This window comes from Plasmodium fragile, assembly GCF_000956335.1.
Source record: "Plasmodium fragile strain nilgiri unplaced genomic scaffold supercont1.27, whole genome shotgun sequence".
Lineage (NCBI taxonomy): Eukaryota > Apicomplexa > Aconoidasida > Haemosporida > Plasmodiidae > Plasmodium > Plasmodium fragile.
The window spans coordinates 155,976-180,350 of NW_012192607.1; the positions used below are offsets into that span (position 1 = coordinate 155,976).

The 24,375-nt window shown below is 39.2% G+C and overlaps 4 protein-coding genes across 4 annotated transcripts; all 4 read left to right on the plus strand.

Annotated features, from left to right (window-relative positions):
• Nucleotides 1-2,039: 2,039 nt before the first annotated feature.
• AK88_02690 (uncharacterized protein) lies at nucleotides 2,040-3,173 on the plus strand (the record flags this gene model as incomplete). Its single annotated transcript, XM_012480315.1, has 1 exon — nucleotides 2,040-3,173. One exon carries the CDS (start codon nucleotides 2,040-2,042, stop codon nucleotides 3,171-3,173), a length of 1,134 nt encoding a protein of 377 aa, XP_012335738.1.
• Nucleotides 3,174-4,759: 1,586 nt separating this feature from the next.
• On the plus strand, nucleotides 4,760-8,447 carry AK88_02691 (uncharacterized protein; the record flags this gene model as incomplete). Its single annotated transcript, XM_012480316.1, has 7 exons — nucleotides 4,760-6,926; nucleotides 7,190-7,232; nucleotides 7,360-7,507; nucleotides 7,650-7,744; nucleotides 7,896-7,950; nucleotides 8,109-8,210; nucleotides 8,376-8,447. The coding sequence occupies 7 exons, from the start codon at nucleotides 4,760-4,762 to the stop codon at nucleotides 8,445-8,447; spliced, it is 2,682 nt and encodes an 893-aa protein (XP_012335739.1).
• A 996-nt stretch (nucleotides 8,448-9,443) lies between these two features.
• Nucleotides 9,444-15,041, plus strand: AK88_02692 (uncharacterized protein; the record flags this gene model as incomplete). Its single annotated transcript, XM_012480317.1, has 1 exon — nucleotides 9,444-15,041. The coding sequence occupies one exon, from the start codon at nucleotides 9,444-9,446 to the stop codon at nucleotides 15,039-15,041; it is 5,598 nt and encodes a 1,865-aa protein (XP_012335740.1).
• Nucleotides 15,042-15,968: 927 nt separating this feature from the next.
• Nucleotides 15,969-24,292, plus strand: AK88_02693 (uncharacterized protein; the record flags this gene model as incomplete). Its single annotated transcript, XM_012480318.1, has 20 exons — nucleotides 15,969-17,605; nucleotides 17,728-17,922; nucleotides 18,160-18,492; nucleotides 18,642-18,840; nucleotides 19,037-19,609; nucleotides 19,713-19,797; nucleotides 19,943-20,079; nucleotides 20,293-20,457; nucleotides 20,630-20,872; nucleotides 21,002-21,259; nucleotides 21,408-21,656; nucleotides 21,791-22,023; nucleotides 22,192-22,310; nucleotides 22,412-22,591; nucleotides 22,742-22,899; nucleotides 23,047-23,107; nucleotides 23,245-23,472; nucleotides 23,618-23,737; nucleotides 23,841-23,993; nucleotides 24,141-24,292. 20 exons carry the CDS (start codon nucleotides 15,969-15,971, stop codon nucleotides 24,290-24,292), a joined length of 5,478 nt encoding a protein of 1,825 aa, XP_012335741.1.
• Between the last annotated feature and the right edge of the window lie 83 nt (nucleotides 24,293-24,375).

A 24,375-nucleotide genomic window follows, 5' to 3' on the forward strand; every position in this document is an offset into this window, starting at 1 on the left:
GACACACTTATAATTTTAAAAAGAAACCACCTTTTGTGTTATTATGGAGTTAGAAAAGTGAAAAAACTATTTCATTGCTATCATGCAGACGCGAAAAGCTTTCTGCATTTTTTTATTTATCTCATTTATAATATACTATTGACTCGACTGCCATGTGTCACATGAAAGAATGTGCACAAATGAGAGTTAATGCATTCCGGAAAACCCTCACAGAAGTAAAAACTGACAAAAATTTAAATAAAAGGGGTCTTTTACTTGAAGATAAAAAATTTAATCCATTTTCGATATGCTTGGCAAACCGGTAGGCAAGAAAAAATGGGGGGGAAAAAAAAAGAAAGAAAAGGGCTACATAAAACAGTTCGACAATTAAATCGAATTAAAAGTACACGAAATGATATACTTGTTGAAAATGTAAAACAAAATATTTTTAAAACAGTGTAAATGTTTTTCCAGATGGGGAAAAGTTGCCTTGTGAACAGAAAGAAAATTTCACCTTTCGCCAAATATATTTTTTACGCCTCATTCTGTTGAGCAGTATACAGTGTGACACGGCCTGCTAAATCCGTAAAAGTGCACAACGCCCTGGGTTCACATTTTTTTTTTTTTTTCTTTTCATGCTTATTTGTGGCCAGTGGTGTGAAAACAATCAAGGCCCAATTTTCACCAGCCTGCGCAGTAGCAAGGATTTATGCTAAGACGATTCTACGGCGCAGTGCAGAGCGCAAGTCTCTTCATACGTGTGCCCTTACTACCATTTCAGTATTAAAATAAATTCAGAGCGCGCATTTGTTCAATTATGGACAAAAGTCGCTTTTTTGGATTAAATGATTTTTTTTTTTAACTTTTTTAAGTTTAAAATATTTTTTAAATTATTTTATTTTGCTATATTAATGCGTATGTTATTTCATTCCAATTTTTTATCATACTTTTTTTGTTTTAAAAATGGCATAAAAAAAAGGCGCCACACGATGCCCGGTGCGATATGCCCGCGCGGCGCCTTGAATGCTCTCTCAAACTCATATGGTTCAATTCATTTGCGTCCTATTTGAATTTTGGTTTCTACCTGGAACGCGCAAGAAGCGTTGATTTATGATTACAATTTTTTCTATTTACACCAAAGAAGGGGCAAACCATGCGGAAGACTGACACAAAAAGGAATACATGTATTTTGTATATATTTATACATAAAGGTATGAGCGTATGCAGGTATGCATATATATAAATAATATACAATATTTCATGCATATATAATATCCTCTCATGCATGTACCGTACTTTTTTTTTTTGACTCGACCTTTTTTTCCTCCGAGTTCAAAGCAAATAAAAAGAAAACATACAGAGTTCAGTACGCCATTGGTTGCCTTCCTGTTTCATAAAAAAGAAATATATGACCGACCCATTTGGGTATGCCTACCTTTTTTCATTTTTGCGCAAGTGGGCGGCCAATTTTCATCACGCGCACAATCGCATAAAATTGTATAGCACGGGGCTCCCTATATATAAAATAATATTACATATAATTATATTTGCATTTTTTTTTATTGTTTAAAATTATTTTATTTTGAGTTATAACATCATCTCATTTTGTTTATGCAATTTTTAAGTAAATTTACTGAATGGAGGCAAAGACTATGTATGATAAGAAATGAAACTCGAAAAAATGTTTCTTGTCGCATTGTTTGATTCACCCTTTACGCATTTTACGCTTTTTGCGTTTTCAAGTATTTAGCCCCAATTATTCCCTTTTTTTTTTTTTTAAAATGTTATTGAATAAACCCCACACTACAGTTATCGCAGCAGTGAGAAGGAGGCCTTCTTTTACTTTATTTGCATCCTTTTGATGAACACTGCGTTTTGTACGCGCGAACAGGGGCGCATACATCTATATACGTAATTGTATACTCAATTGTGCACGTAAGTTGTATACACTCAATTGTATACTCAAATTGTATACGCAATTATATACGCTGTTATATATACACGTATGTACGGCATTATGCGTATGCCTGCGTACATATGTATATGCGCTCTAAGGAAAAATGACAGGTACTATTGAATGCATTTCCATCGGAATTATCTCTTTGCTTTTTATAAAGATTTATACATTTTTTTACAAAAGCCCAAATGTACAAGATGTAAAGGAAAAACAAGATGCTGACGGTGCAGGAGCTGCTGGTGATTCTTCCAGCCCAAAGTCAAACGTAAAAGTCGATGTCATATGCGACATAACGAACAATTTCGGAAGGCATTATGTAAAAGAAGTTGTTGGAAGGAAAAACGTCATAGGAATAATTCCTGTATACAAAAATTACAATAAGGAATATCTGGACATCTCTGCATTTAACGGATTTATGGCCCAACTTTTTAACTTTTTAAATATGCGAAATGGAAAGTTAATACTAGCGAATGAAGATAACTGCGTGGTAAACTTTTTGCAAAAAGAATTAGATATGGAAGAAAGTGGTGACAGTGAGGAGGACATATTGTTGGCCTCTTGTATTATCATCAATGACAAGGTGTCTATAATTGTTTGCGTCATTAATTACGAAGCAGAGATGGAAAAACAATTGAATTTATTCATAGGGAAGAAAAAAAAAGACATTTTTGTTATTATAAATAATTTATTCTTAATTAATAAGAATGACATTGTAAAAGAGAAGATGAGGAACAAGGGTTGTAAAAATGTAGAACTGCTTGATAAGAAAAACTCATTAACTCCAGAAGTGGAAGAAGGTTCCGAAATGACAAGTTTTTTTTCCTTCTTTGACTTTTTCAATATTAAGAAGGAATATTTAACCGATTTTTATTCCATTATACAAATAAATATGAAAAATTTTTGCTACTTTTACAAACGTTTGGGAAATAATTCATTTTCGGAAACGTATTTAAATGGATACATGTATGACAGTTTTGTTGACACCAAGATTTATAACTCCCTTATGGATATGTATCACGATTTAATTTCCGAAGCCATAAAAAAGGATAATAAAAAAATCAACATGAAGAAATTTTACACCTTTTATGGAGAAAAATGCGATTACAACAAAATTGTAAAATTTACCTTGATGAAGTTGGAAAACAACATGTTGTTATTTTATATATATGACATATATTCCTATGTGTACTATCAGCTAATTTTATACTTCTCGCAGAGGCAGTCCATATATAGATGATTTTTTTTTTTTCGGAAATTTTTTTTTCCTCCATGTAGTTTTTTTTTTTTTTTTTTTTTTTTTTTTGAAGTGTATATATATAATGGATACCCTTCCACGTACCTTCTTTGGTACATCATAATGTATAGATAGTGTGTTACACCTTTTTTTTCCGTGACTGTAGCTGCGCTGCGTTGTTGCTTCGTTGCAATGTTGACTCGTTGCATCGATGCTGCATCGCTCCCACTACTTTTTTCCCCAGCCTTCATATGCGTATGCACGCGTACGTACATGCTTTTATACACATAAGTTCCCTCCCCCCGTTCCACGTTTGTGTTGTGCACATGCATTAAATGAATTCATTTTACGTGGACAAAATGAGTTTTGTTTTTTTGTAAAATTGTAGCCTTTTTTTTACCCCTTTTTCGCCATCCCATTTTTATGTTCATATAATTATACGAAGGTCATGTACCTGCGTTCCCAAATCTTCCATGTTTCGTCACGCGCATAAGTGTACAATATCATGCGTGCCCTTTCATACACACGGCTTCTTTTGCCGTGTTACCTCCTATTGCTTTATAAAACCTGCCCCCCCTTTTTTTTTTTTTTTTTTTTTTTTTTACAAACAACACTACTCATATGCTAAACGAAGCAAACTTATTTTATGACAATTTGTTGCTTATTAAGAAAATGACAAAAATGAAAATCAAAATTCTTTTGCAATCCATTTGGGGATGCACTTTACTCAAGTTTTTTATAATCTCTACAACGGATGTCCAAATCGGGCAAAACGCCTCTTTTGTTTTTTGGGGTGCCCCCTGTTTGGTTGGCATGTATATTATTTATTCATCAGTTGCAGCAGTGGTAAAAGGAAGAACGTTCCATCGGGTTGTTTAACCGTGAGTGTGCCGCTTAAATAGGTTCCCCTTTATATGGTGTGAAAACATCGCATTGGTGCATATTTGCTGTGGTAGAGAAAAAGAGTCAACACAACAGAAGGTAGAAAAGAAAAAAAGCGCCTCCTTTTGTGACCACTCCTGTGTTTCCAACTTGTAAATCTTTTTCGTAAAAAATACCCACGTATGTAGGAAGCACCATTTTCCGCTTCCCCAACGTTGCAGATTTTTTCCAACTGGAAATTTTCCAAAAGGAAAAAAAAAAAAAAAATCAAAATGGGCATGCCGCTACGTTATAATAAGGGATACAACGAAGCGTGTAAAAATGCAGCACGGGGAATAATTTTTTTTTTTTTTTCTGGTCAACAGTTCATATAGCATTAAAATAGGCGCATTCATTTTTGCTACTCTAAACTGGAGCCAAGATTAAACACATAGGGGCTGCTGGAACTGGGGGCAAACATTTCGTGAATGTTCCTAAAGTGCATACGCCGGAGATTGTGCTTCTGTGACAACGGCCATAAATGTAATAATTCACCCGCGCATGTATTAAGTTGTACATATTTGTAAAGACGTAAATCCCGTTCGTAATTGTCTCCATTTTGAGATAAATGCAAGAAGTCACAAAATTGTGATAATTGCACTGAACTGTGGATGGGTAGTTTTTTTTTTTTTTTTCGTACCCCTTTTTCCCCTTCATAATTTTAAATGATGCAAAGCGGTAAGAGCGTCAGAAAACCAACAGAAAGCAGGCACTTGAGGAACTCCTCAAAGAAGGAAGAAGGCGAAAATGGAAGGGAACAAAAAAGGAATGAAAATTGGAGGGGGAATAATAACCATATGTCGAATGTGAAAAGGGAAGGAGGAACTTCCCACTCGACCGGTGACAGCAAGGCACATGAAGAACAACAAAAAAAAGGAACTGGTCATAATTCAGGTTACACAAAAAGTGAAAAGAATAAAAAAGGAAACGCAAATGAAGATGGAAATCATATGAACATGAAGGAAAAAAACACATCCAACAGCTTGCCTAGGGTGGCAGCAGCAGTTGGTCACGGCAAGGGCGCCACCAAGGATGAAGCTAATTTAGGAAAAAAAAACACAGTTAAATGGGAAGATGAACGAAATGACAATTTAAAAAGAGGCCATAAGAGAACAATGGATGCTAATGACCAAACCAAGGAACAATCACTAAATTGTAAAAAACAAAAATGTGAAAACTCAACAACAGTTCAGTGTGAATTAAGTCTATATGATGAATTCAGAAATTCTATTCAAGGTAATAACAAAAATTTTGTACAATCTTATATGAAGAAAATCAAGAGCAATTTCTTTTCCTACTGGAATGAATGCGAATATCAACTCAAGGAGCTACGAAAAAGATACTTGGAGAATGAAAAATTAATCAAAGAAATTGTCCAGGAGAATAACCTCTTGATGAATGGCGTGGACAAGTTCTCTAATAACTTAACGGAAGCAGTAAAAGGGGAAGAAGCGAACAGCGACCAACAAACCGCAAAGGAAAACGCCTCCATTGTAGAACATTCTACCGAAAATTATACCCCATTAGAGGGAACCAAGATGGAGAAAAAAAGACAAATATTAAACAACATTATAAATATAAAAATGATTTACAGAATGATCGAAATGTACCTTTTCACCATGAGACAATTCTCCTATTTATTGAAGGAAAATAATAATTTCATTTCTCTAATTGTGGACGAAGAAAATGTAGAAAAAAATAATTACGAACGAATCATTCGAAATTTTTTAAACTTTGAAGCTAAGAATTATGAAAATATTAAAAAGTTTGCTTTAAAAAATAAAATGTTGTCTATGAATAATTTTTTTAAAAACACCCTGAAAGGCAATAATTACTCAAAGGATGAAATGTCCCATTTTTACACCTTGAAATGTTTGGAGGAAGAAATTTCAGAGCGGACAAATGCAAAAGAAAACTTACGATTATTAATGGTAAAAAAGAAAGAGTGCAAAGAAGAATATGAAAAACATGATCAACGAAAAACCACCTCCTTCAACAAATTATCCCTCTTCACCACTAGCATCAAAAGTTTTATTGATAAGTATTACACCTTGGATTTCCCACAAACGAAATATTTATCATCGGTTTATTTTAAAATGATGCATGGCCAAATGGAGATGAATTCCAATAACGTTTCACTTTTGAATAATAAAAGGCCGTTCAATTTTCTCTTTAGCTTTAAGGAGCAGGGCGGAGGCAGCAACGGCGGCAACAACAACAACAGTCGCGGCAGCAATAGCGAAGGAGGCATCCACGACGCTTACACTCACGTCTACAACTATATGAAATATGACCTTATTACTCAAACTCGGAAAAACGCAAAAAATTCCGAGCACCCCCCTCATCAAGAGGATGTCCACGAGGAATCTGTAACAATAAATATGCACACAAAAGACAACTTTGATATTTCTATTTTGCCCGATTTAACTTATTTGAAATATTTGCAAATACAAATTGAAATTTTTTACCTTCTCAAGCCAGATTGTCTAGTGGCTAAAACAACTCCCGTTCAATTCTTAGGGCTCAATGGGGGTCGTAGCCTACTTTCAGATATATACAGTAACGAGGATCACATCCTTTTCTTCTCCGAGGACGAAGAATCTTTTTACAATTTTAAGTATGGCTTTCCCTTCTTTTGGCTGAATGCCATGGGGGGCAAGGCGTGCGGACCCAGCGCAGACGGCTACGCGCCTGGAGGGGGAAGCAGCGGAAATGCGCCCAGAGAACGCCCCACGAACGGACAGCTGGACAAAAATAAGCTGTCAGAAATTTACCAGTGGCATCTGGGAAGGACCCTAGACGTGTCCGTTTTTTTCTCCAAAATATTTACAAGAGGTAAAAATAGGCGGAGGGAGACGTAAAGAGACGTAAAGAGACAAACGAATGCCTTTGCATATGTGGGCACTCAACTCATACGTTCGCACATGGTGACAACCAGGGGGATAACACAATTTGAGCTCTTTCCCGTTGTGGGAGTTATGCCCATGCAAAGTGTGCACACATGTTTTATATTTAATTATGGTTCGATCTTTCTGCATATTTTTGTTTTTATTTTATTTTATTTTATTTTTATCCCCCCACCTTTTTTTGTTCTTTAGCGCTATTTAGGATATGGGACGTCTGGCAAGTTAACCACTACAAGTAAAACATACATATAAGATTAATTGCGGGAGTTTTTTTTTTTTTTTTTCATTTTTTGCACGCGCTATGCAATGGTAAGGTTACTAATCGTGCCTTTACTCATTTCCCCTTGAACCACTTTTTGCAGGTCCTACCCCAATGTGTTCCCCCCATTTACCCATGAAAAACATCTCGAAGCGTTAAAAAAAATCCAGTCGAGCTCGTTGCAGCAAGTATCATACTTTGACATTATAACCGAGGAGGCCTATTTGAAGGAGGAAAAGGAAAACACGGAGGTTCGTACCTTTCTCTTTTGCCCACGCAGCAGCGTTCACACCATAGTTCGCGTCCCGTTAGAGGGCAGTGGCATTTTCCTTGTCACTTATCACATTATTATTCCCCGTTCTCCATTTCATACCTCCGCCCACCTCTTCGCAGGAACGCACCAACGATAACCTTTACGCGTGCTGCTCCATTCAGTTATACGAGCCCTACGTGATCAAGTCGTACATTAGTGTCCCTTTCAACGGAAAGTAAAAATGCTTTTAAAAGGATAGGAGGAGAGAGCGTGACTTCCCCACGAGTACATAGAGGAGAAAATTTGGGCATCTCTCCCGAGCGTACATGCACATGTGCCTTCATACATATATATATATGCCCCTTTTTTCCTCTTTTTCTTTTAAGGGAACCGTACTTTAGCGTATTCTTAACGAAAAAGAAAACACAAAAGCGGTTAAAGGTAATCACTTCAAGAGAATCACTTGAAGGGTGGTGGTGCTTGAAGCGTTTACCCCCCGATCTGCCTACACGTGTGCGCATGTACATGCGTACTCCTATATATACACGTACGCACTTCTCCACATGATGTTTTTTTTTTTTTTTCTCTCGTCCTACCAGAAACTGCAAGACTACTTAAACACGACGCTCGTAAATAAGCACTCCAAGGTTGAGGATACCCAAAGGCAAATCATATTAACCTTACAGCTGGCAAAATTGAGGGTACGTGTGCCCGCGTTATGAGCATTTGTATTATGTTGCCTTCTGTATATGTGTAGAGCTTGTTTGTATAAGTGTCTTTTAATCTGTGCTACCGCATAACTTCCTAACGTGTACCCCTACTCATTCTCGTCTTCTTCTTCGTTTTTTTTTTTTCTTTTTTTTTAGGAGGGAGCACATAAGTATTACAAGTCGTTTAGCAAAAGTTCGACACCTATATTTGATGAGGAAATAAGTTGAAGCGCTAGGGATATGTGCGTCCATACCTATGCGTGTAGGAATGCGTCCCTCTGACCATTTTAGCAACACATGAATAAAGGCCACATAGCAGTGTGTGTAACTATTTGTTTAGTTTAATTGTTTGTTACTGTCTTAGTTGTTTTATTTATTTATTTATTTTTTTTTTTTTTTTTTTGCGTATCATTAGTCACTCTTGGCATTTTTCTTTTTTTTTTTTTTCTTAACATGTTTTGTGTTTGGATTGGCTATTTATATATATATATTTTATTTGCTTAAGTTTAGGTGAATTAATTTTATCATTATTTTCTTTTTTTTAGCGTATTTCAGCCCTTATGTTACCACCTATTTTTTCAACTCATTTGTTTCCCCATTTGTTTAAGCGTTTTTTTTTTTTAAACCCTTTCCCGTACAAATTTGTTAGCAAGCCTTTTCACTGTTGCTGCGTTTAACTTTACGAATTGCAAAAGCCCCCAACGTGTATGCTTCCAGTTAAGGCTGTGCAAAAAAAAAAAAAAAAAAAAAAAAAAAAAAAAGGGAAAAAGCGTTCTGAGAAACATATAAAAAAGAACTTAAGGGAAATTTTTTTTTTTCAATTTTGCAAAAAGTATAAAGTGAAAGATGACAGGAAAGGAAAAAAAAGTGAAATTATAAAAAAGCGAAAGGATGAAATTCCGAGTTTGCGAGTTTTTCCATTTTCCGCAATTCCCAAATTTCTCACTTAACAAATTTGTGAAATTTCTCAAATTCTCAACACTTCGCGATTTTTCGAATTTCATAAGTTTCCCTCGCGTTTCCTTTACAGAGTAAACAAAAAAAAAAAAAAAGCAAAAGTTTTACAAACTTGCAAAACGGGAAATGCAAAGTGGGTACAAATTAAAAAAGTAGCACATCCATTTTTTGGGCAGCCAAGCACGTACATGTGCGCCTTGCCACAGAGCAATCCCAGTAAATCTCGCAAAAAAAAAAAAAAAAAAAAAAAAAAAAACATGCCAAAGAATGCAAAACATCGTTGACCCCGATAGCACATGTAGTGGCAATTCAATTTCACAAAAGTGTAATAACGACTCGCATATTTTTAAGGAAGGCAAACAACACAATGGTAGCCAAAATGGAAGAGATGCAGAGCAAGAACAAATGGAAAATAACTACTTACTAAACCAAAACAAGCAAAAGAGTGGACCACATATAAGTGAAGAAAACACCACGGTGAAGACCAACAACAATGCACACAGAGAATGTAAAGTAGAACCTCACACGGATAATATTCATCATGCCTTTTCTGCTAATTGTCTAAAGAGTAAAAGCACATCAAAGGATTTTTTAACCAATGAGGAAGAAACGAGCACAAAAAAGAGCCTTGAAGAGGCCGTCAATAGAAGGAAAAAAATTAACGAAATGATTGCAGCGTACAATTCTTTAAATTTAAGTTTATCCAGTTGCAATTTCGGCAATTTGAACAATTTGGACAATTTGGACATTAGAAAGAAAACGTCTCTTTACAATTCTGATCATAGCGCTGCTGTGGATTATCAGCACCAAATGAGTTACAAGAAAAAAATTTCTGGAGGCAACTACTCAGGTGTGACGAATGAGGCGGAGGAGATAAAGGGAGAGCCTTACAACGGAAGAGGGGGTTGTGTTAATAATGAGATCGCGAGATTGTCTAGGAGCAACTACTCGAATAGTTTACTCCACCGCGGGGGGAACTTCACAGGAGGGGACGGCCTGGTGTGCAGAATAAAGGACCTGTCAGCAGGTCACGGGAATGGTAACGAAAAGTGCCACAAAAATTCGAGCGATCAGTCCCAAGATGACGACGAATTGGAAGACTATAAAACATTCGTAACCCTAGATAGCAACCATACCATATTCAAGACCAAGCCCCTGAAGCTTCCGGACCTCTCCTTCCTTCATAACAGCAGCCGTGTTTACAGCACCTTGGATTTTAGCAACGCGGGGGAAGACAATCACAGTAGTAACAACAACCGCTTCTGCAGAAATAGAATTCTGTACGAGAGTTTGGAAGGCCTCTCCTCCTTCGATCACGATGGGGACGACGACAGTGTTGGTGGTGGTGTCAATGTTTGTGGAGATATGAACATCTCTCACGTGATGGACCCTCACACGAAGCCTAACCCCATCTCGGAGAAGAGCGCAGAAAACGATGCACTGCGAAAGAAGACAACAGGTATGCCTGAGAGCAGTCATCAAAATTGCGTGGACAAAAATACCATGTTCTTCGACCCGAGGAAGGAAAGTAAAAAAAACGTCGCTAAGAATTTCTTAAAAAGTAGTAGACTGAAAAACTACAACGTAGAACAACTAATTAATGAAAGCATTAACCGGATTGGTCACGTGAGCCCGGTTAGTCGCACCGGAGGCCCCAATGTGAATCGCTTCCATTGCGGCGAAAACCGCGAGAGAAACAGGAGTCACTCCAAAAGGCATACAAACGAAAGGAACACTGACCAGAACAACGCAATGGAGTTTAATTTTGTAAAAAATGATTCCATATGCAATAACAGTTATCGTAGACAAACCGCCGATTTGGGAGGTACTAAAATTTCTATGCATATCCGCGCATCAAATGCCAAAATCGAAAAAGGCACAAACTATTTAAGACGAATCAGTAACACATGCGACATTTGTCCAGCTACCTACAACTGTGAGGATGGACCTGAAGGCATATGCAATGACAGAGGCGAACGACACATACGCAGTAGTGATAAGTATGCAAATACGCATACGCAGTATGGGCATCCGTATGATGTGAAAAAAAGGGGGCAGGAAAGTGAAACACACCGCAACAGTTTACACCGTAGTAATTGGCACTGCAATAGTTTGCCCCGACGCCATTCCTACCTTCACAACATACAACAATTTAAAGAAATGCTGCTGAGCGTGGCAACAGATAATCTAAACGAATATGCAAAGTGCCTACAGAGTATCAACAACGAAAAGTTAAAGAGCTACAAGTACTGCATCAAGAGAGTGAATGATTATAATATTAGTCAATATTTGAGTGCGACGTTTCGCGCGTCCATTCCAGTGAAAGGCATTGAAGAGTCGGTGCTGACCAACTCGGATACCTTTTCTTCCGTTCGCAACTCGGCGTACGAGAATGATGAGTCAAGTGTGTCCCCCCACGGCGGAGACACGAGTTGTGAGGAGTTGGCGAATGTGAGCATTGCAGGTGGTGATAGTAACAGTGAGTGTACCGGCGACTGCGTTAGCGAGTGGCATGGAGCCAATGGCAGATTAAAAGTTTACAAAAAGAAAAAAAAAATTAAACGCACCAATTGCCTGGAACATATCCCCAAGGGCGAATTTAATTCGTGTCCAGAAAAAATAAAAAGTGAAAGAAACGACACCACAGGCGTAAGTCGTATTGATCAAAACTATATGCACAACGGAAAGAGCAGCTATGCATACGAGAAAAGCCAGAAGCAGAGAAAAAGGCAGACATATGCAATTAGGCAATGCAAATTAGCGAACGTTACAAATAGTAGTCTTCAACTTAACTATGTTGACCAGAATTTAAAAAGACAAAACAAAACGTGTGAACAGCCACTGGATGGAAAAACGTACTTGGATGGAAGGAGAAACATATGTGGCCGCGATTGCAGTGACTACAGCGATTGCAGCGGTTGCGGATGCTATAGCTGCGCGCGCACACCGAACGGCCAAACCGCGCAGTTTTTAAAAAAAACACACGAAAGCAAAGTCAAGTATCCCCATAGCAAAAGCTGTGGTGGGAAAAACAAACAAAATGCATTTCTTTCCCTCGACGCAGATTCAAAGAACCACAACGACCTACTTAAAAGCTCGTCCATTTCTCCAAGTAGCCTGTGCGAAGGGGACTACAAAGAATTAGCCTTTAAAGACGAACCAAGTGGTCGCCAAGACATTTTTGCAAATGTGAAAAGCATAAGCAATTGTAATGACACCCTCATGGATGACCTCATGAGGAAGGACTCAACAAAGGGCGGTGGACATAGGGGCGAAAAGAGTACCTTTAAGAATGACATCGATCTTAAGGTGAGTGAAAATTTGGGTGATTACACCGAAGTGAATTATTTGCAAGAGTTTCCTCTCCTGAGGGAGGACAATAAATGTGTGAACATATATAATATAATGCGCAACGTAGATCAAGGGGACCCTCACGAGAGGACTTTCAAGGAAAATGGTCCACACCCCATTGTAGAATTCAACTCGAATGGTTATCCACTCGCACCAAACCTTCACAACCAAAATGGCACAAATGAACTGGGAAGGAACAACCACACAAGGGACAAGAAGCAATCATGTTCCACCAGAGGGGTGTCCGAAAAGTATTTCGTAGAAAGTGAAAAATTAAGTGAACCCCATCCAACAGGAGAGGAAAGGAGCAATGCGAGCTGTCAAAATTATGACCCCTTTGAAGATAAGAGGTTCACAAATGTTGTAAGTCTGTACCGTAGGGACAATTCTAATGAGGTCGAAACGGATGGGAGAGGAACAAGCCCCCCATTCTATGACCTACAAAGGGATAGCATGACCAATTGCGACTCCCCATTTTTAAGTAAAAAAGAAAAAGACATGAAGAAAGGGGGAAACCATGTTTTAAGTTTCATTGTAGAAGAAAGTCAACACAATTATGATAGGCACAGAGAGGACCACAAAATGGATGTCGAAAATACCCCCCTGGTGAATAATCCATACAGTTGTAAAAAATCACGTCTTCATTGCGGAGAGAAGTACGAAGGAAAAGGCATTGAAGAAATTATTAAAAATAACAAAACGAGGATTGAGCACCTGTATGATAGTGAAGGAAGTCAAAGTCATGTTTGCATGGGTGAAAATATTAGTGGATTTACACACACCGTGGAGGATGAGATGGAACCAAAGCAGAATGAGACCCCTTTCTTTGTTCACAAAATTGATAATTCGTGTAGCTCGCAAAATGATCCCTCCTTATATTCAGTTAACTTTAACTCATATAATGAGCAGATGGAAGATAAAAATATAATTTCGTGTTCTCTGGACAGCTTCAATGAAGAGTTTATTGCCCCCATATCGGTTCCCACCCCTGCGGCATCCATTTTCTCAGATGGAAGTGTCTATTCCCCGCATAAAGGAAACTTAAATGGGGAGGAATCTCCCCACCAGGGAGGTGTAAACGTAGAAATGAACACGGGAAGGGATCTACCGGTAGGAGGACCTTTCCAGATGTACCACCAAAATTATAATTGTGATACAAACCAGATGGGGTACCATAAAATTGGTGTGGTTAATAAAAAATGTGACTATGACTCGTTAGGTCTTCCCCAGGATTATTTTCCAAAAAGGGAAGACACTATCCAATGTAGTAGTAACCATTTCACCAATTTAACAGAAGGAGGGAACTACAGCTCCATCACCACACCTGGTGAACTCCTAAACAAGTTCTCAACAAAGAAAGACGAATCGATGGTGGAAAAGAAATTTAACCCATCTGATAAAAAGATAAGTAATGAAGAAAGTAACACATACAAAGGAAAACGAATGGGTGATCATATAGATAACGAAAATGTGAATCTCCATTTTCAACGCAAAGGTAGCATCGTGCAAAGAACTAATCAGACGTACCACCAGCAGAGCAGCTCATCATCTGATAGGGCAAGAAATGACACAATCGGAGAGGAAGGAAATGGATTGAAGAAGAAGGGGAAAAAAAATGAACTTGACAAAATTGTAAATACACTAGAAATAAAAGAAACAAAGATAAAGACCAAGCAAGGAATTTTTGAAATAACATCAGAGGGAAAAGTTCTCTTCACCTTTTTCGGCAGATCAGAAATTAAAGAATACAAAAAGGTAAAGAAGCATAAGGTAAATATAGACATCTCGAAACCGAGGAAGCTATTATTTATAATCGAAATAAATGGAATAGACATAAAAATAAAGGACGTACTGTTAGATGATGTGTTGGATTTCTACAACCTACTTGAAGAAGAACTGCCCAAGTCGCATCAAGTAAGATACGAGTATGCTTATGACGTCATCGAGACGTTGAAAAAACACACCCCTAAGGTATCTCTAACGAAGAGGTGGTTCGGGGTGTACAACCTTATGAGTAATGGAAGTACCCCCGATTTTATGGCTACACTGAAAAATAATATGTTTATTGACAAAATTGAAATTAAGAACAACCAGGTCATGTTTGCCTTGAAGGAGGGGAACACCGTAACGCTCAATATTGACGATTTGAACGGGGTCACCACCAAAATGACGAGGCAGTTGCGGGAAAGAGCCAAAAATACCACAGAGGAAGACGCCAAAAACGGATGTGAAGCACTCCTCAGAGATAAGGTTTCCGTCGATGAACAAGATGTTAAAGCTGTTTTACTCAATTTGCAATTACTCCTAAAAAAGACAGGAGTGTCCATAGATATAGTCATCCAAAACTGGTGTAATACTTTACAGGCTTACTCACAATGCCTGGACCTGTTGACAAAAGGGAACGCAGAATATACACTCAGGCTAAGGAAAGCCTTGAGCGACATAACAGCAACAACTGAGCTGCACAGGAGGGACATTTATTTTTCCATATTTCCTGTCATAGTTGAGGAGTGATGGGAGAGTGGGTGCCATGATTGAAAAGTTCTTCCCCTACGCGTTGCAGCATCCTTTTATAAAGTACTATTTAATTGGTTAAACTGCACAGCAGTACATAAATTTTTTTTTTTTTTTTTTTTTTTTTTTTTTTTGCATTCCCTACATGTACACACAAACGGAACGTGCATTATTTTATGTTATATTTTTTTTGGTGTTTTCTTTGTCTTATTCCGCCCATAAATGCTTCATACCGTGTATGCTTCCCGCACACACATTCCTTTGTTCTTGTGAAATTTTTAATCCAAAAAGTGAACAAAAAAAAAAATGGCAAAGATCCTTACATCTTCAGAAATTTTTTATGTATTGTTTTGGTTGGCCTTCTTCACATGAAATGGACATCGTGATTGAGCAAGGGGATCCAAGCGCGATGAAATTTTTTTTTTTACCCCTTTTGAAGGGTTATTCTCCCCCTAATCCTTGTGTTCACATTGTCTCCTGTGCCACAAAATAAAAATTGGGACGAATCGCTGGTACCGCAGTGATGCCTCTGCGCAGGGCGTTGCTATGGCCAGGGAAGAGCATAGCGCAGTGTGCGCCAATTGGAGGCCAACACAATGAGGAGAGAATTCTCCACCCGATGAGCCAAACTGGAGGGGCAGAAATGATAGAATGTCAATTCACACTTAAGTGCATTATTGTTCCACGTCTTTTCCCTTTGACGATTTGTGGACACCGCGGATATTCTACATCCTGTTTGTCACAAAAGGGAGAGAACAAAAAATAAAATACATATAAGACTTCCACCCCATTGTGGGGTTCATTTGGTGGTCATGTCTCCATTCGCGTGGGGTAATGACCCATGAAGGGGCAGCTTTTTTTTTTACTCCATCGTTTGTTCATTATTCTTCTTCATTGTTCTTGTTTTTCTCTCCTGGAGTGGCAACGATGGAAAAAAAAAGCCGCAGACTGCACGGGCTCGAACTGCCCGCGTCAATCGAATTTGACAACTACCAAGGAGGGGTCAAAATGACGAAAAGGCTGAGTATAAAGAACACTACGAAAAAGTTAATACGCTTTAGGTTCCTCTTCCAAAGTAGCGCATATTTTACTTACCCCCTTCAGGAGGTAGAAAGTGTGAGTGCGGGGTTAAACAAAAGTTACCCCATAACATTCTTCAACCCTGTAAACGATTTCCAAACTGTGAGTGAAATCTTAAGTATTGTAATCGAAGATAAGGAGAGGGACAAGAGAATAGAGGTTCATCTGAAAGCCACTCCCCTCAAATGCGACGTCATTTTTCCCTCAGTCCTGCACTTTAAAGATATGGTAATTAAGCAAAAGGGGAAAGAAGAACTAGTGATAAAAAACCAAGGTGCATTAAATGCAGTAATAAAATTGACACACAAATATACATCCAAGGAAAAAAAAGGAAAAATTAAATTGGAACCTTCTCAGTTTGTTTTAAAGGCTAACCAAAAACAAAATGTGCAAATTATACTCTATTCAGATTTGCCTCAAAAATTTCAAGAGTGGTTATCTTGCTCTATCATTGAAGTGCCAAAGGATTTGGAACAAAAAATATTTCCAAAAAGTCCTAAGGTAACAAATGCAACTTTGAACAATCTATGTGAAGACAGTGAAGAAAAACGGGTGAATGAAATAATTCAAATGATAAACCAGGAAGATGTGCAAGTGCGTTTAATAAAAAAAAGCATCCAGTTAAACTGGGTTGCCGTCTTACCACAAATTATTATCCTTTCCGATCAAGACAAGCAGATCTTCCATCAAAGCGTGGTCAACTTTGGCCAACTGCCCCTAGGACAACGACTCACCAGGTCTATCTATTTGCATAACGTTACCAGTGCCCCTATAATCGTCAAGGTGAAGAGGAAGGAGGAGAAAAATGCCAAGAAGAGTAACGTTTTTCACCTTTTAAAGGAACAATTCACAATAAAGGAAGGCGACAAAGAAGAAATCATTTTGCACATCAATGGACAAAACCAAGTTAACCAATACACAGAAATGATACAATTCAAAGCATGCGCAGATTACTGCATCGAGCTATTTTTCATTTGTGAAATTAAAAATGTGAAGCTACACTTTACCAAGGTGGTCTACGTTTTGGAAAATCTCAAATTGGGAGACAGCGTGACGGAAAAACTTACCATCAGAAATGATGACGACACGGATGTTCATGTCGAAATTGTAAACCTTGGATACATATTTAGTGCTAAGAGTACCAATTTTGTTATAAAAAAAAATTCATATCACTTTGTGAATCTCACATACCATTGTATATACCCGGTCAATGTGTACAAGAGATTATATTTCTTGGTTCATTTGAATAAGGAAATTTTTTACGTTGATATCATTTGCAATTATTCTGTTAGCTACAAAATGTGTCCTCTTTCGATGCACCACGTATTTAGAAGTAAGCACTTTATCCATGATAAGCAGACCTTATACACCTCTTACTATGACAAGAAGGACTACATTGACATCTTGGACTTTCCCCTCGAGTTTGACTCCTACGAGGATTCCACCTACGAGATGATAAATGAGATAGTGCAGGCGGACGACGGGTGAGGCTCCGCGAGGGGGGGGGTGTCCACTTCGTCCAACTTTGCCGCGATACCCACTTCGCTCCTCCACTTCTCTCCTCCACTTCGCACCTCCACTTTGGCTTCCCCCTCCCCCCGTGTAGTGACCTCTTCGTAGTCCCCCAGCAGTTGGAAATCCTAGAGTCGGAAGAAAAAAACATTATGATTATAAACAAAACGCCTGTGGAGTACACCTGCGTGTGGTCCAACGCAGTGGACCAGGGGAAAGAACAAAGTAGCATCTTTCAGATCCACCCTGTGGAAGCTCAGCTGCCACCCTTTGGGTGCCAGACGTTTAGGTATGACATTCATCATCGTGGTGGTTGGTGTTCCTAAATGCTTTCTCTTCTGGAGCAAAGCGTAACTGCATATCCCCCCAACTTCCATTTCTACGCAGAAAATTAACATAAATATATCCATTTTTTTTTTTGCGTACAATTTTATGAGAGATTCCTCCCCCTTTTTTTTTTTTTTTTTTTTTTTTTCTCCCCCCCCCTTTTTTTTTTTTTTTTTTTTCTCTCTCCCCCCCCCTTTAGAGTAAAAAATGCAAAGGCGCTGAAGGAGAAATATACGAAGGAAGTATACGAATGCATTGTTTTTCCCTCCAACAACAGGGACTACAGGAAGTGTAACAGCAAGACGTTGTTGCCCCCTCGGTTCCTATATGTCACTTTGTTTCAGTTCAAAATAAAATACCTATGTGAGACGGAGAATGTTCTGGACAGCCTGTGTGTCTACCCTAAACACATTTCCTTTTTGAATATTATCGAAGAGGAAAACACGTACGCCGTTATAAGGTTTGGGAATAGTTCGGACGTCGCACAGCTGGTTGACTTCACTCCATTCAAGGGCGACGTCGAATCGATCAGGTTAGGATCCCTTCCTTGAGGAGTGAGAACCTCCCCTCTCCCCCCAAGGCGCACTCACATAGCACATACATTATATGTATATATATGTATATTTACAATTGCATACGAGGGAGGTCATCACAAAACAATATTTTATCCTCTCCCCGCAGAGTCTGCCCGCTAGTGAACTACGTACCCAGAAGGGGATCCTTAAACGTCCTTATTTTTTACTCCCCCAAGAAAGCGCAGCTAACCGAGGGAGAAATTAAACTGTACTATTTAGTAAATGGCATTGAAAAAAAGCATATCTCCGTTTTCGTCTCGCATGAGATAAACAGCGTCTTGTTCAACGGGGGGGACCTCAACATAGTAAGACCATGCACCACAAATGTGCATATGGGTGTACATGTGTTCCCACTGGAGCAAAATCACCTTTTTCTGTTCTTACAAAAGTGTTGCTGCGGGGTGACCCGTGCGCATGTGCAAAGCGGGGTATACATTGCCCATTTGTCTATTTTGCCCATTTTATTTCATTTCCCCTCCCCTGTTATGCCGCACCGGAAAGAACCTACCGTGCGTAAGCACCGGCACGGAGAGCTCCAAAAAAGTGGCTATCGAAAATATGACGGAGAGAAACGTACTCTGCATGCTAGTTAAGGAAGATGCAACCTCAATTCTGGGAATTCATATAAAGGGAAATAATTCCCCCTTGGGAACGCAAAGTGGAGAAGAATACACACCCCACAGAAACGACCAAGTGGAAGAATTAAATACATGGCAATTGCAAAACGGGGAGGAAGAACAAAATGAACAAACTAGTTCACTTACAAATGAAGATAAAAAATACACCTTTTACTTCTTCTGTTTATTGCCCTTTGAAAAAAGGAACCTCCACATCTGTGCCTGTTCCGACTCTACGTTAACGACATCGGTGCCGCTGCTCCTCTCCTATATGCTGTACACAAATCAGGAAGACATGAAGAGCAAATTTACCTTTATAAAAAAGAACATGAAGGACCATATCAAACGGTGTAGGCGGTTCCTTGTGCACGTGAACATAATCAAGTGCGCCCTAACACTACACCCCAAAGTGGTTGAGAGTGAGCCGATAATAGTAGGCTCGAAATTTAACACAAAGGTATGCGCGGGGAGGTGCAGCGTGGCCGGATAAAAGTTGACACTTGTTAGCGTCCACATGTCGGCCTCAAAAATGTGATGATGCCTCACACACACTCTTCCAGATAAAAATTCACAACGAAAATCCCGTTAAAGTAAAATTTAAAACAAAGACTGAAATTGTCCAAATAGGAAACAGGAAAATATTTGGTACGTCTTGCAAACAGAACAGTCAATTGACGATAATTCGCTTCGTTTTCTTACTCATATGTATTTCTCATGCCCAATTGGACCACTACCGCTTTTCGTTATGTGTCCCAACTCAAATGGGCTTCTGTGTTTTTCTTTTCCACAGATGAAGACGAAATTAAAGAGGCAGACAGAAATGTTGTAGTAGAAAAAAGCGAAGACGTGATTAATTCCTTTTCAGGCAAATATGCCTACGTCTCTTTTAAGACCAATCAGCAAGGACGTTTCGTCTACCGCTTTTTCGTCATCGTGGGAGGTAAAAAGGAAGAAAGAAAATGGAGAAGGGAAGAAATGTCGAAATGGCCAAGTGTAGTAGAACCATCTCCACCCCCGATGACAAAAAAACGACCTGACAAATATGTTCCTTTTTTTTTTCAGGAAATAAGTAGCAACATAGGCAGAAGATTGAAGGCACCCCAAGTGTATTATTTCTACAGGGACTAATCAAAATGAGAGAACTTCTTTACAACACAGCCCCATCTCTCCCCCTCCTGCAGGAACTACGTCGACATTGTCCTCAAAGTGGTGATGCCCTATTTCCAAATTATCGACATAACTGATTTTAAAACTCCACAATCCATATACTGGAATATGATTTCCGCAGATCGGATAAATTCGTATGTCATTTTCTTTGAACACTTTTTACTTTTGTAAATGTCTACCTCTCTCACTTTATTTTTTGTCCACTCTTGGATTACCTTCACTGTGTGTATGCACATCCATTTTAAATGCCAATTGGAAGTGATTTTTTTTTGTTGTCTTCTGCTCCTCCTCCCCCTGTAGCTACTTAAAGGAAGACATGTCAACGTTAGACACAGAATACAAGAAAAGTCAAGGGATGGAGAACATGAAAAAGCTTTTCAACCAATTTGACTACATACCATTTAATATTGGAAACAGCATGCTCAACGAGGTGACAAGAGTAAACTTGGTTTTATTTAACCCACTCAATGTTCCACTGAAGGTTCATATAAATAGCATAAAGTCGTATATTCTTCCTGTCTTACCTCCCTACGTAAAAAATGAAGAGGACCAGGTAACGTTCATGCATGTGGTGGAGTTGTAGAGCGCTGGTGACAACGCGATGGTGGTACATAGCACGATCGTCTTATTTTTCCCGCTTTTTTTTACCTCCTCTTTTTCTCCTTTCCCCCCGTGCGCGCAGCTGGCCCGTCTGCTCTACGTAGACAACACCTACCGCAACTTCATGAGATGCCTCGACTGCTGCGAAATCACCCCCACCAATTTTGAAATAAAAGAGAAGAGCACAAAAACGGTCACTCTATTTTATAAACATAAATACATTGGGCTCCACAATATGCCCCTGATAATTGACGTGGAAAATGGAAAAGTGCTTCCCCTCAATTTGAGTTCCCTAACATTTCCCCCACAAGTGCCCCCAATATATTTGATGAACGTCAAGGTACTGAAAGATGCAAACATGTATAGCTTCCTTGTGGGTTAGCGCTTCGGACAGTCTCTCTTTTTTTTTTTTGCTTCATATCCTTTATTAGCCCATTTTGATCTTTAGACGTGTGTCATTCTTTCTCATTTCTCTTCCCTTTCTTCAGGATCTGAATGAACACGTCTTGGGGCTGAAAAATGAGTGCATCATAAACATTGACCTCCTGAATGATAGCGAGTTGGATATCCATTACGCCGTAGATCGGTGCAATCATTTGGTGGTTTTAAATCCCAAGGGGGTTATCAAAAGGCGCAAATACATTTCCCTCTTCATTTTGGTTTCGAGACTTTCCCCGACTATAATTAATGAAACGTTGACACTGAGGCCGCACTTCAGGCACCTGAACAGGGACATAGTAAAATGACTTGAGCGTGCGCATATTTAATTACAAATGTTCACCCTCCCCCCTTTTTTCGTGCTTTTCCATTCGTGTGTAACATGTATACATGTGATCTACCCACTCCCCCCCCCTTTGCTCCTCCCTCACAGGAGCTAGAAAATGTCATGATAGAACTAACGCTAAACAGCACATCTGATAACGTGTACAAAGATGCCCACAAAACGATCAACGTTTTTAATAACAAATGCATTGGTGACCTTCCTGGACAAGGTATCAAGACCTTCTGCTCTAACTTCGTCCCCGCCTATTCGTACATACACGCTCAGAACAAACTGTTTTATGTCTCGCCAAGCTCGATAAATATTCTCTATGCTCCGACGAAGTAAGTCATGTGTGGTAGCGCATGGGTAGAACAATAGGATGCAGAAGTAAATCCAGAGCTCCCATCTGAATGCACCACGCAAACGCCGCTTTTTAAATCGTGCCACATGTACCTTTGCCCATTCCACGACGATTCACCTTCCCCTGTTTTTTCTTATACCACGCGCAGCTCCATCGTCGAACGGATTGTCATAATAAAAAATTACTCATCATCTAGGAACCTAAAATTTAAAATACCTAAGAAAAACACCTTACCAGGAAATGTTTTAAAAATAACCCCCAACAAAGGTTACCTAAAAGTGGATCTGTTTAGAGACTTACCGACCAGATGTACTATGTGCATATTACACCCCCCCTTTTTTTTTAATCACTTGTCTGACAAAACACAGGAGTTGTTAAAAAGGAGGGACATATCATCCTCAGGCTTACCTTCATTCTGAGTGACATATTGTTAGACATCGAGGGGAACATTCAGATAGAGTTCAAGTATGTGCAAGATCAAGTGCCCTCGCAAGGGAAGAATGAAGAGGACAGGTGCAGCATTGGTGCTGTCTCAGAAACGAAAATTGGTATACAAACATGAGGGCATCTACACGTGCGCGTTTCATCTGCGCAACCGCATGCGCACCCGTTCTTCTCATTTCCCCCCACGGAGAGACATCCCTGCCAACCATGTGTCATACTTTTTGCAATGTTCCCCTCTTTTAAAACAACAACAGAAGAGGTCTACGAAGATACGAGAGACAAGCACGGGGGAACAGAAGAGCCTAACCCTTTACACATTTCCAAACCCAAGAAGGAAACAAAATTCGATGATCTAACCTTTTCCCATGCCCAAAAAATATTTGAGAATATCCAGCATTTCAAATATGCCTACGTAATTATGCCACAAAAAAAAAAAAATAATAAAATAAACAACCAAATGCACATATGTAATGCATGTACTGTAATATGCTTGTGTGCAAAGACCCTGCTGTGTACCCATCGCCGATCCACCCACCGCTTCTTCACCCCCCAACAATAGGACAATGTCAACAGCAGCATGCTACAAAAGGCTGTGCGGCGCCTTTACGGAGTTAAAAATGGTGGGGAAAAAAAAAAAAAAAAGAAGCACAACACAACACAGCAAGTGTACAAATGGATCACTTAAAATTATAATCTCAATATAATCTTCACAAGGTAACCCGTGTTTTTTTTTTTTGTTTTTTCTGTCCAATGTTAGGGGAACCTTCCAAAGGAGAAAGTCCAAAAGAGTCTATCAAACAAGGGATAAAAGACTTTCCCAAGTTTTATTTTTACATTCATGTGAAATTATTTACTTGCAACTCTGACGATGTGGAAACAGCAAAGAATAATTTTGAGAATTTGGTCAGAACTAATATTTACCCCCAACACTTGTACTTTAAAAGATACATTAGTCTGCCCATTCCTCTGGAGGACAAATCGAAAAGTGAGTTGGCTTTCCTTCTGAATTGTCCTTGCATGTGTAGATGCACATGTGAGAGTTCCCATTTGTGACACTGTGCGTGTGAGTGATGTTAAACCCTTTTTTTGTACTTATTCCCCTTTTTTATTGTGTGCATTCAAATTTGAAGGCTTCTTTAAAAGACACTACTTCGATTTCGACAAACTAGAAAGGCCAGTGGGGAAGCACAGCAATCGGGATGGGAAGGAGAACAGGACCCTTTGTCAGGAGGAAATTGCTTATTATAAGAGTACGCGAGCAATACTTGATGATTTGCGCACACCCACGTGGCGACTGAGCTGATGCACTCACATCTGCAAGCACATCTACATGTCTGCACCCACACCCCACAGGGGAAATCTACGCTTGCATGTTCACCGAAATGTTCAAAAGCATAATCGAGAAAGACATTAGGAATCACATTGCCATCCTTTCCGACATCAACGCATGCTCCATTCGGACGATTGACAGCATTCTGCGCGAGGACATAATTGACGTCATGCCAAGTGAGTTTACCACGCAGGGGGGAGGGAATATATGTGTGTGTGTTTACACGAGAACACATGGTGTGTGCACGTGTGTGAAAGTACCTCTCGTTAGGCCAGTTCCCCAACTTTGTGCTTCCGCCACCCTCTTCTTCATCCAACTCTCAGGAGCGAAGAGAACCGACTCCAACACTCAAATGAAGAGCGACTACTCATTTTTGAAGCCAGCAATTTTATCTCACTTCTTTTCACATATGTTTTCGGATATCATTGGAAGCCTTATGGGTGATGCGAATTTGTTTGCGAAAAATGTGGACTAAAAAACTTCAAGGGGGGAAGCGGAAAATGGCTCACTCTACTGGACTGCTCAAATGGCACCCCCCCCACTTCCGGGGAGGGCGCT